At 36.7% G+C, this 11,775-nt stretch overlaps 1 protein-coding gene across 1 annotated transcript in view; it reads right to left on the reverse strand.

The window, feature by feature from the left end:
• LOC117343721 (protein FAM117B-like) overlaps nt 1-10,886 on the reverse strand; it is a 45,700-nt gene extending 34,814 nt beyond the window's left edge. Inside the window, exons 1-2 of the mRNA XM_033906192.1 lie at nt 10,527-10,886; nt 5,348-5,499 (exon numbers count right to left, since the gene is read on the reverse strand). Coding sequence (XP_033762083.1) covers nt 5,348-5,499; nt 10,527-10,740 — 366 coding nt within the window. The 5' untranslated portion in view covers nt 10,741-10,886. The remainder of the gene's footprint in view (nt 1-5,347; nt 5,500-10,526) is intronic.
• Between the last annotated feature and the right edge of the window lie 889 nt (nt 10,887-11,775).

Here is an 11,775-nt window from a genome sequence, read left to right on the forward strand (position 1 = left end):
TCACATTACAGTTATACCGAGATAAGGGTTTAATTCCAGGCATATATATGAAGTGATATATTATACATGTACACATTAAACTTTCAAGATTTGTAGTAAAAGCTATGTGTACCAGTCACAAATTGTACCACACCTAATCACACAAGCAAACAGTCAACATCAGCCCTATTGCCACAGAGGACGATATTTACCCAGGAATATATTGAATCAAGCAGTAAGAAAGGTCAACATTAAAATTCTCATTTGAAATTGAATTTGTTAAAGATATATAACAATGACACATTGTCAGTGTGAAAACTCAAGATAAAATCTGAAATCCAATCTTTCATATGTAGACTGGAAAATCTGTAGCCAAATTATATTAGATTTTAAGGCAGGAAGTTTATATAATGATGTGAAAACCAAGCAACCAAGGCATATTTCATAGTCCCAGTGAGATGTTTCTATGGAGGTCTTATACCAGATTACACAAACACAATACACTATTATATAGGTTATTTGTCATGATAACAAATAAATGCAAAATCGACCAAGATCTTGTTAATGTAGGTGTAATACTTCTAAATCATTCAGCCTACAATGTCCTACGAAATGTCCCCCTCAATGTATTGCGTATTTTATGATCACCGTTAAATTATGTATAAAGGCAAAAATCTGTTTTTTTTTTTTTTAAATTACCCATTATATTGACAATAATCTAACGGAACTGTTTGTTTGCTGGCTGGGTTTATCACCCCAAGACAGTCAGAGTCATTTTGAGGCGAGGTCTCCTTGTAGTAGTTGGTGATTACCTCACTGAACAACATACGAGAGGCCCATCACATGCCATCCCAATCAATAGCAATTACTGTATGATAAATTGTCTTGCCCTAGGACACAACCACGACAGACCAGCCTGTTCCTCAGCTTCCCGAGAAACACAAACCTACACAGCTAGAGAAACACAAACCTACAAAGTTAGAGAGCATCGAATCACACACCTCTAACCTTCACCTGTGGCTGGCATTCTAACACAGGCCGAGCTTATTATATAATTGCCCCCACCCCCACCCTCCCCATGTTAACATTCCTGTCAACCTTGTTTTCAGTTTCCCTTTATTGATTGATGTCAGATAAAGCATGAAGCTTCATTTTTTAAATCAAACAATCACTAATTATCAGTCTATATTATTTCAAAACAGATTGCTTGACAATATATACGCTGGTTTAAAACAAAAGAACAGTGACAATAAGGTTCCATAATATTAAATCATACCTAGAAATATTTTTCACTGATTTTTCCCACTTGATGATCACATTTCCTTAAGGAAGCCATGTACATGATTTAACAATGCATTGATGAACAGCAAGCCTTGTCTGGATATATATTTGTGTATAAATCGATAACATACCCACGCCGGGGGGGCCTCATATTAGTGATTCCATATAATCATTGACTGTCTCCCCTTAGTGATCATAATTACCTCCCTTTATCAGCGTGCGGATAATTAACTTTAGAATTGATTATATCTTGTTGCTGTACATGTCTACAGCTTTATGACAAATAACTGTTTGGCAAAATAACGATAGCAGGCAATACATCTCTTGGAAAATTCTCTTTAATGACAAATAATGTAACTTTGACATGATAGCGATTCCATTAAGTACCTGTGACATCATATGTTGTAACAATTATAATGATATTCATCATTAGACCCATCATGATTATTGGAATTTCATCAACCCCGAGATGGTTTAGAAAATTAAGTATTGTGTCTAAGGAAATACATATAAAGTAGATAGAAGTACAAGTATATTACTAACTAGGAAACATGTATGATCCCCTATTTATATTTACACAAATTCCCCCAAACGGGCCTCATCCTTATTAAGCTTCTGCCCACCATTAAAACAACAAAACAAAGCCCATAATATATGGCAATTTAGGGGCTACATCAAAAGTGAATAGTTATACAAAATTATAAAGCAATACATACATGTCCCCTACCAGCCCCCACTATCAATAAATATAGTGACCTTGACCTTGAACCAAAACCCCTGAAAGTTGATCTTGATCTGAAGCCTCTCATACTGAAGATTCATACCACCAACTTTCATCAACACATCGTGAAGCATGGCATAGAAAATTGCGGATAACTGAGTGGCCGGACTAACACTAGATGGGGAGCTTGAAACCTATAATGGCTTATATAAAGTCGCCCCGGGTTTCACTGGTAGGTGACTTATGACTGCAAAAACTGAATTTTTCAGACTTTTAATACAGAATCAAGTTTGTGTCATAAATTTCAAATGGTCCCATTTTATTTAGCACTTTAAGCATCCCGTCAAACTGGCCCTCTCAGCATCCCAGAAAGTATGTAGTACATGTATATTAAATTCAGGTGACCAAGCCATGGATACCGAGGTACAAGAGCTCGAGGTCCCACCAAAACTCCAGGTAATGTATGCGTAAAACAGCGAGCCCAAAGATAAAACCACTGTGTTGGGCTTGCTGTTTTATGCACACAAATGACTTAAAAGTTGATATATAACATTGATTGAATCTGTCACATAATTTCAATGTCATCTTGATCATGAGTAAACAATTATTAAAGACAAAAAGTGTTAAGATCAGATCCTCTGTCTAACGGCTCAGGAATGTGGCTTTTACAGTGACCTCAGATCTACTAATTCTAGTACGGAAATTCCGTCATGACAAAGTCTATTCCACCTGAATAAGTGATAGCTATGTGTAGATCAATATTGGCAATGGATAGAGAAATCAATAAAGGTGTGGTGACTTTTTTCCGTAATTTGAACACACCATTTCCCTGATCAAAGGAATGGCATGAGACTAAATCATACATATTTTCTCTGGTTTCCATACATATACACTGGTTTCCAATACTTTCCATACATATACAGTCAGTTTGTAAAGTTCTGTTTCCTGCAGGTATGTACTTTTGATATGTAGTACTGTTGACAAATTTACTTCCAATCTATAAATTGAGTCATCTTCAAGATATTGATTTCTGGCATTTTAGGGGTTTACCTGAGCTTATCAGCTGAAGTTCATATTTCTCGGACATAGATTTGTCAATAAATAAACGACTACAGGGGAAAAGTGATTTGCAAATTTTGTGTTAAACCTTCAGACACATTCTTGAAATCTGTCACCAAACCAAGGCCATATTGTTTACAAATCAAAAGAGTGCCATATATATACAACCTGTGTGTTAGCTATATACAAATACTGTACTCAAACTGTGTCCATGGCCAGTCATATACAAGTACCGTACTCAAACTGTGTCCATGCCCAGTCATAAACAAGTACCGTACTCAACCTGTGTCCCAGTCATAAACAAGTACCGTACTAAACCTGTGTCTCAGTCATACACAAGTACCGTACTCAACCTGTGTCCCAGTCATACACAAGTACCGTACTAAACCTGTGTCTCAGTCATATACAAGTACCATACTCAACCTGTGTCCCAGTCATAAACAAGTACCGTACTCAACCTGTGTCCCAGTCATATACAAGTACCGTACTCAACCTGTGTCCCAGCATATACAAGTACCGTACTCAACCTGTGTCCCAGTCATACACAAGTACCGTACTCAACCTGTGTCCCAGTCATATACAAGTACTGTACTCAACCTGTGTCCCAGTTATAGAAGTACTGTACTCAACCTGTGTCCCAGTCATACACAAGTACCGTACTCAACCTGTGTCCCAGTCATATATGAGTACCGTACTCAACCTGTGTCCCAGTCATACACAAGTACCGTACGAGGCAACCTTTATCCCAGTCATACACAAGTACCGTACTAAACCTGTGTCTCAGTCATACACAAGTACCGTACGAGGTAACCTTTATCCCAGTCATACACAAGTACCGTACTAAACCTTTATCCCAGTCATACACAAGTACCATACTCAACCTGTGTCCCAGTTATAGAAGTACCGTACTAAACCTGTGTCCCAGTCATATACAAGTACCATACTCAACCTGTGTCCCAGTCATATACAAGTACCGTACTAAACCTGTGTCCCAGTCATATACGAGTACCGTACTCGACCTGTGTCCCAGTCATATACAAGTACCGTACTCGACCTGTGTCCCAGTCATATACAAGTATCGTACTCAACCTGTGTCCCAGTCATACACAAGTACCGTACTCGACCTGTGTCCCAGTCATATACAAGTATCGTACTCAACCTGTGTCCCAGTCATACACAAGTACCGTACTCAACCTGTGTCCCAGTCATATACAAGTACTGTACTCAACCTGTGTCCCAGTCATATACGAGTACCATACTCAACCTTTCCAGTTATAGAAGTACCGTACTAAACCTGTGTCCCAGTCATATGCGAGTACCGTACTCGACCTGTGCCCCAGTCATAAACAAGTACCGTACTAAACCTGTGTCCCAGTCATATACGAGTACCATACTCAACCTGTGTCCCAGTTATAGAAGTACCGTACTAAACCTGTGTCCCACTCATATACGAGTACCGTACTCGACCTGTGTCCCAGTCATATACAAGTACCGTACTCGACCTGTGTCCCAGTCATATACGAGTATCGTACTCAACCTGTGTCCCAGTTATAGAAGTACCGTACTAAACCTGTGTCCCAGTCATATACAAGTACCGTACTCGACCTGTGTCCCAGTCATATACAAGTATCGTACTCAACCTGTGTCCCAGTTATAGAAGTACCGTACTAAACCTGTGTCCCAGTCATATGCGAGTACCGTACTCAACCTGTGTCCCAGTCATACACAAGTACCGTACTAAACCTGTGTCCCAGTCATATACAAGTACCGTACTCGACCTGTGTCCCAGTCATATAAGAGTACCGTACTCGACCTGTGTCCCAGTATATACAAGTATCGTACACTTATAAGTCTATTTAGTACCATAAGTGTCCTACCTAGTACCGTATTTAACCTGCTTTCCAAGTCATGTACAAATAATGCATATTTAACCTATGACTTCTATCCATTTTCAAGTAATGTTACATGCAATGATATATAATTAAATATAACCAGTAATAATTAGGGATACAATACAAGTACCTTTGTTGAAGAGATGTATATGCACACACGTATATAACAGTTCCCCAAAGGCCTGTGTTAAACGTATTTTTTTAATACCTGTACTATATCATAAAAGGATTCTTGCATGAATACTAATCAAGAATAAAACAATAAAGAGAGTTATTTCCCTTTTTACAAAAGATGGTTTTTGTTGGTTGGGTTTCTTAAACAGAGCATGTGGGTCCTCTACCTTATAGAACTGTAACAAGGATATTTTGCAGTAAAAAGGCATAAAATAAATCTTTGTTAGTGTTAGGAACTGACCTGTGTGTATTTATCCACCATGAAGTGGCTTGTTGAGGAGAGGAGGTCTCCTGAAGGCCACTGACCCTTTAGGTAGGCTGGCCCACATATCGCCTCTAATGAGCCTGTCCGGCGTAGAGAGGGACTGGCTTTTACTGGCTTTGGTCTCTCAACTGAAAACAAAAGGTTTATTTCAATTTAAATACAATCAGACTTACCAATAATTAGTGTTGTTCGAATTGAATTCCGATTACAATATGTACTTTTTAATCGAACGATTAATTGCGATTGTTACCTCTTACTTATAATATGTTTAAACTACCATGATTTTTCATGATCATGGTTTCACTATGCATGCAGGGCCCGGCAAAAGCGCTCGTCCTGAGGAGTAGATTTTGCCGACAGACGAGTGATTTTGATTGTCAACTAGTCCTTCGGACAGGTAGAATTTTTCCATATTATTTCAGTATTCGTTAATAAAATTGCTTACAATCGATGCATTGTTAGATCTAAGAACTTAATGTATTCTTTTTTGTGCCATTATTACAAAAACTTTTTTGTAGGTCTATCTTCATAGATCGGAAGTCCATATACGATGACCTATAACCTCCGAGTGTTCCGGATCACATGTAAGTATAATGGGTGTTGTCCAAGGATGTCTGAATAAAAATTGCTCAACGAAAATTTGATTGTTTTTCTGAGCCCCACTCGATTTGCACTCTTCTTGGAAGAGAAGCCTTCTAAGAAGATTGCATTCCGTTATATGTAAATCAAGTAAACCTGAAGAATATAACCCAAAACAAACAAGTTTTCTCAAACACTATGACACAAACATGCGCATGCATGTGTCATAAATCATTCTCTAGTGAAACTCATCATGATCACTTGCACACTGAAAACATGGTCGCCGCCATCTTGGAAGATAAATCTTCCAGCTTCGAGACGAAAGAGGTAGAAGATCTTCCAGAGGCAGAAGAGCTACAAATCGAGTGACCGGAAGATATATTCTAGAAGAAGAGTGCAAATCGAGTGGGGCTCTAGACTAGTGAAAAGGGTGTATTCTTTGTTCAGATGAGTACTTATGACCAGGCAACTAGTCCGATGGACGAGTGCTTTTGAAGTTTTTCCTGGGTCCTGACATGTATCATTAAATTCACAAAGTTGCTGATAAATTTATTTCATATTTAAAAATGCATTAAACAACATTTTAAAACATTTCTAGATGCCTTAATACATATCCACAACAAATTTTTCCACATATAAATCAAATTTTTATAGATATTTCGCTTTCTGTTTATGATCCGGATCCATCATTTACTCTGTGAGAAAAAGTGATGAACAATCATGAATTTTAAAGTTTTTTAAAATGATTCTGTCAACACTAGTACTACTACCAATAATAACAACGCAAATATTCTGCCCAGGATACTTTAAGTTTAAGGAACAGAGAAAAATGACCATTATAATATTATCATTGACTTGTGTACATGTTAGATTGTGACCCAAAGTGGCCTTTATCAGCAGTTTGTTATTGTTTACAAAGGTTAGAAGGACTATTTAATTTCTATGCCAGTAAAATATTTATGTGTATATTACTACTGGTACAGGTATGTATATAACTGGCATATATAGTTCCCTAACTTTGAAGTTTGTGAACAGGTGCCCTATTAGGCTATATAATTCAGAAAGATCATTTACACACACATTAATTACGATGTATTGTGTACATTATCACCATAATATTAATGTTGTTCAGATCCTGCGCTCTACTCGACTTATTATGATTATTGTACTGTGACAATATATATATATAAACTATTCATTTACACCACTTCTGTATATCGGTCAAAAGTCCTACCAATTTACACATGATCAGTCCTTTGACAAAATTATCTTTTATGTACATATAGGCTTAAAGCTATAATGTGTATTTCAAGTCTAGCTAGGACAAGTATAATTGGCCTATAGCTATGACTCAGTGATATTTCGTCACCAGTCCACTGGTTATTCTCAATAATTACACAAAGTAATGAAAGAATTATGACTTGTTACTGTAGGGTTTGAGTCACTGTTTAGTTTAATTTACACTTTAAATTTCAGGACGGTGGTACATTATAATTACCCTCCCTGACAGGGATTTTACCAGGTGTAACTGCAAGTGTAGGATCCTGTATTAGGCTCTTTATTACCAACTGAAAATCGACCCTGTAGTTTCCTAATTTTTTAACTTACCGGGTATTTTCGAATACCCTGATCGGAAATGTACTCAACCAACAGTGAAAACAAAGAAAGGCTCTAAGCTAAACAAAAAGTATATCTGTTTACCGAGTTTGATGAAAGTCTACACTTTTACTGAGTTTGATGAAAGTCTACTCTTTTACCGAGTTTGATGAAAGTCTGCTCGTTAACCGAATTTGACGAAAGTACATATTATATGTACATATCAAACACATACAGTACCCGTTCAGGACTTTTTCTCACTGATTTGGGAAATTTGGTTTGGTTTGGTTTATTTTGTTTAACGTCCTATTAACAGCTAAGGTCATTTAAGGACCTCCTCCCGTGCGTAAGACATGCATGCGTGTGTTGGGTGCGTATGTGTGTTTTGGGAGGCTGCGGTATGTTGGTGTTTAGTCTCCTTGTGATAGGCCGGAACTTTTGCCGATTTATAGTGCTACCTCACTGAAGCATACTGCCGAAGACACCCAGCAGCACACCCCACCCGGTCACATTATACTGACAACAGGCTAACCAGTCGTCCCACTCCTTGGGTGCTGAGCGCTAAGCAGGAGTAGCAACTACCATTTTTAAAGACTCTGGTAGTGGTATGTCTCGGCTAGGGGACAGAACCCAAAGCCTTCCTCACAGGGACGAACACTCAACTAAAGGCCAAAAGTGAGGCAGTGTCAAGGGAGACAGGCCTTTCTGTCTCATTTTGGGAAGAAAATTGGTAAATTGGGGAAAAAAAATACAGGAGTTAATTGAAAATTTTTTGGAATTTGGCTTAAATATAAAATAATTTCAATTGGGAATGGGGCCCATTAACGGCCCCAAAAAGCCCCCAGAAAAAGCCCTGTCGTTGAATATTTATAACCCGGGTATACATAATGATTGGAAACCAGCTGTAAAATAAAACTGTTGTGATATATGTGAGCCATTGTTGTATTTTATAAATTCAAAATATGTCATACTAGCGATAGTATAATGGCCATCCTCATGACACATATGAAATATGTGTGCTCTGCCTAAAATGGCCTCAAAAATCAGTCAACAATAGTTAAAACATTAATTATGTTGTAGCCTACAGTTGTTAGGACATCGGCTGAAAATTAATAATCAATCATTGGTTACAATCGGAAGGCTTTCTGGTGTATAGGTGTATATAAATTATAAATTTATCGACCAATAATCAGCTGAATGATGTGATAACTTCCTATCAAATGAATATATCTTATATATATTGTTACATACATTATCATGATCAACTGCAGTTATATATTTCATAGGTAAAAAATAACTTGACAAAATGCCTTTCTTACCTAGACATGTGAATGAAATATGTTAACAACTGACAATGATCGATGTATTTTAAATACTATGTACATATAAGGTATAAGCTATATATATGAAATCGGTTTAACTGATTCTGGAAAATAAACTGTTATTTTGCAAAATAACGAAAGTGCCAGTACTTATGTCAATGAAAAGTTACTTTGAATTTAAGTTTTAAAGAATAGGATCAATCAGTATTGATTAAAGGGGCACTCCTTCGTTGAGATATTAGAAAAATGGACAATTTCTATTGACGATATCTATGTCCGAACGATGATTATATGTGAATGCCTGCATGTGGCTATATATAGCTATAGCTACATGTAATGAAATTAACACTGTAATGTACAAGAAAAGGTTGTATCGTATACAAAAACCTTATGTCTTTACGTTAATAAGTGATACTCCGGTTCAAATTAAAAAATTTCAGGACTTAATACTCGAAGACCTTTGGTTTATCTTGAGAGTAAAACTGCCTTATTAATGTAGACTATTTTATATAACTTTTAGTACTTGGGGAAAAATATGTATTTTCCAGTAAGTTTAATTCAGACAACATAAACTTTATGCAAACGAAGGAATGCCCCTTTAATGACAATGTGTTAAAAAAAGGTGACTGCTGTCAAATTGTAAATAACCAATGGCAATGTTTCACTCTCAGAGCCAGGTATATATATTGAGCAGTAACATTTTCATAAGAAAATACAAAATTCATCACAATATATAAATAGAACAATGGATCAATAACTGCAACTTGTGCATTTTGCTTTGTTTACAATAAAATATTATTAACAAGCCACAGTGAAATTTCCCCCATGGCCACTTATTTTTTATCAATTACATTCAAATTTAATTAAAGAAGTCCCATCTAACCTGAAAAGTACTCCATTTCAAAATGTTATATGGTATATATTGTCATGGTTGTAGTCCTGTGCGATACCCAGTGTTCTTATAACATGTTTTAAAGGACAAACAATCAATACTTCGAAATTCATTTGATTTCCAATGTCATTGTCAACTGTTTCTGAAAAAAAAATATATTAAAATTTTACTTAATAATCTATTTGGCTAATTACTAGGCCGGTTGACAATCTACTGGAGTATTCTAATAAATAGAAATTTGTTGTGCAGAGAAAATATTCCCTGATCACTTTCAGTTTGGAGACAGTTCATCTCAGTTCATGTCATCATGGTAAGAATAGATAATATATATTGTATTTTCTAATATCATTTTTATGTGAGAAATAAAGTTCTGGAAGCATGCCAGGCAACGTATCTATTTACTCAGGAGTATTCAATTGACACATAACGGGAGTTTGGTAATATGCCAAAAATAGTCAAACTCCAGTGCGGCCATCTTACACCGTTCGGCGAAATATTTGTGAAAGTCGTCTGCATTGACAGATGATATTTCATTATTACTACAGAATGACAAAAACAAGTTGACAGTAAAACATCCTAATTAACAGATAATAATATATCTAAGGTAGGGTCTTTCAGCATATTTCTTAAATTAACAATCAGCATATATTTTCTGTGAGTATTTACATGTCCTCTGAAGCCATTTTATTACCACTGTGACAAAGACACTGGCTTTGGGCAAGTTGCCAAGAAATGTATCGCTCTAGTTTACCGGTGCTATACTAACCTTTAAAACTCGGCGAATTCGGCGATTTTCTTTCTGGTGAAGACCTATTATCTGGAGATCTTCGCGTTAGTATTAAACCTGCAGTCGGTGATGAGACAGGGCTTTTTCTCGTTGGACTGCTTTTCAACGAGAACGGAATCACTGCCTTGATAGGTCTTTGAGTCTGAATGGGGGACGCATTTCGGCGAACCCTCTGATGCGGTTGCCCCGACATTTTCCACGTTTAAATCCAAATATATATAAAGTAAATGCTAGTTTTCCTTTGAACCAAATCTCACTGTCCCCTGGTCCCGCAAGGGAGCACAATACCCGTTATTCCGACGTCCAGTATGCTTTCGCTAGCTCATCAATGAACACACACAACCCAACACACACAAAAATTTCGTCACGTGATGAAATGCCTTTACTTCATTGGCCAATCTCTACCATATTTCCTCGGTATAGTGAGACGTGAAATTTATCTGGATGCACTCAATAATACATATATTTGTCTGTGGGTTATATTTATTTAGCACATTTCAGCTTTAATCATTAAAGCACGACTTACTCGTTTACTTATTTTAAGGATTAAAAGTCAAATTGCGGTATAAAAGAAACAAAGGCGATTGCAGTTACCTCCCCTATCAGATCGTAACAACAGTGACATGTAAACATCCGCTTCACGTGTTTTTACGTCAAAACAAATATATTGCGAGGTATTTAAACTGGTCCACTTTAGTTAAAAAACGTATGACATTTAACAATTATATTTTCTTGCTGCTTTGATTGTGTTAATTTTCTTCAAACACCGACTATTGCGACACCTTTGGCGAGGATAATTTATCTTGTAACATCGTTTACTGTTACAGAGTATAATATCATTTGTGTACATTCGGTATCCATGGATATGAAGCGATTTTGTGGAAGCACTCATAACTTGAACTTTGTTTATGACTTCGATGGCTCAACCGTTTTCTGTACGTTTCATGGTGCTGGATCCCTATTTTATCTGACGTTTAACAGTAAACACGTGCCCCTGTAATGCATGGCGTCCATAGCAACGTACTCTGAATCACTTCAGTGATTGCATCAAACGACAATCTGCTAGTCTACTCGATGTAACAAAACTAAAACAAAAATCAAAACAATAACAAACAAACACTAAAACCTTGCAAAACTAGCACGGAATATTAAGAAGAACAAATGTAAAAGAAGGCTTATATAATATCTGTATTAATTTGGAAATGAAAAAAAAATGTTAACCGAGCTC

Source organism: Pecten maximus, chromosome 15 (genome assembly GCF_902652985.1).
Source record: "Pecten maximus chromosome 15, xPecMax1.1, whole genome shotgun sequence".
Taxonomy (NCBI): domain Eukaryota; kingdom Metazoa; phylum Mollusca; class Bivalvia; order Pectinida; family Pectinidae; genus Pecten; species Pecten maximus.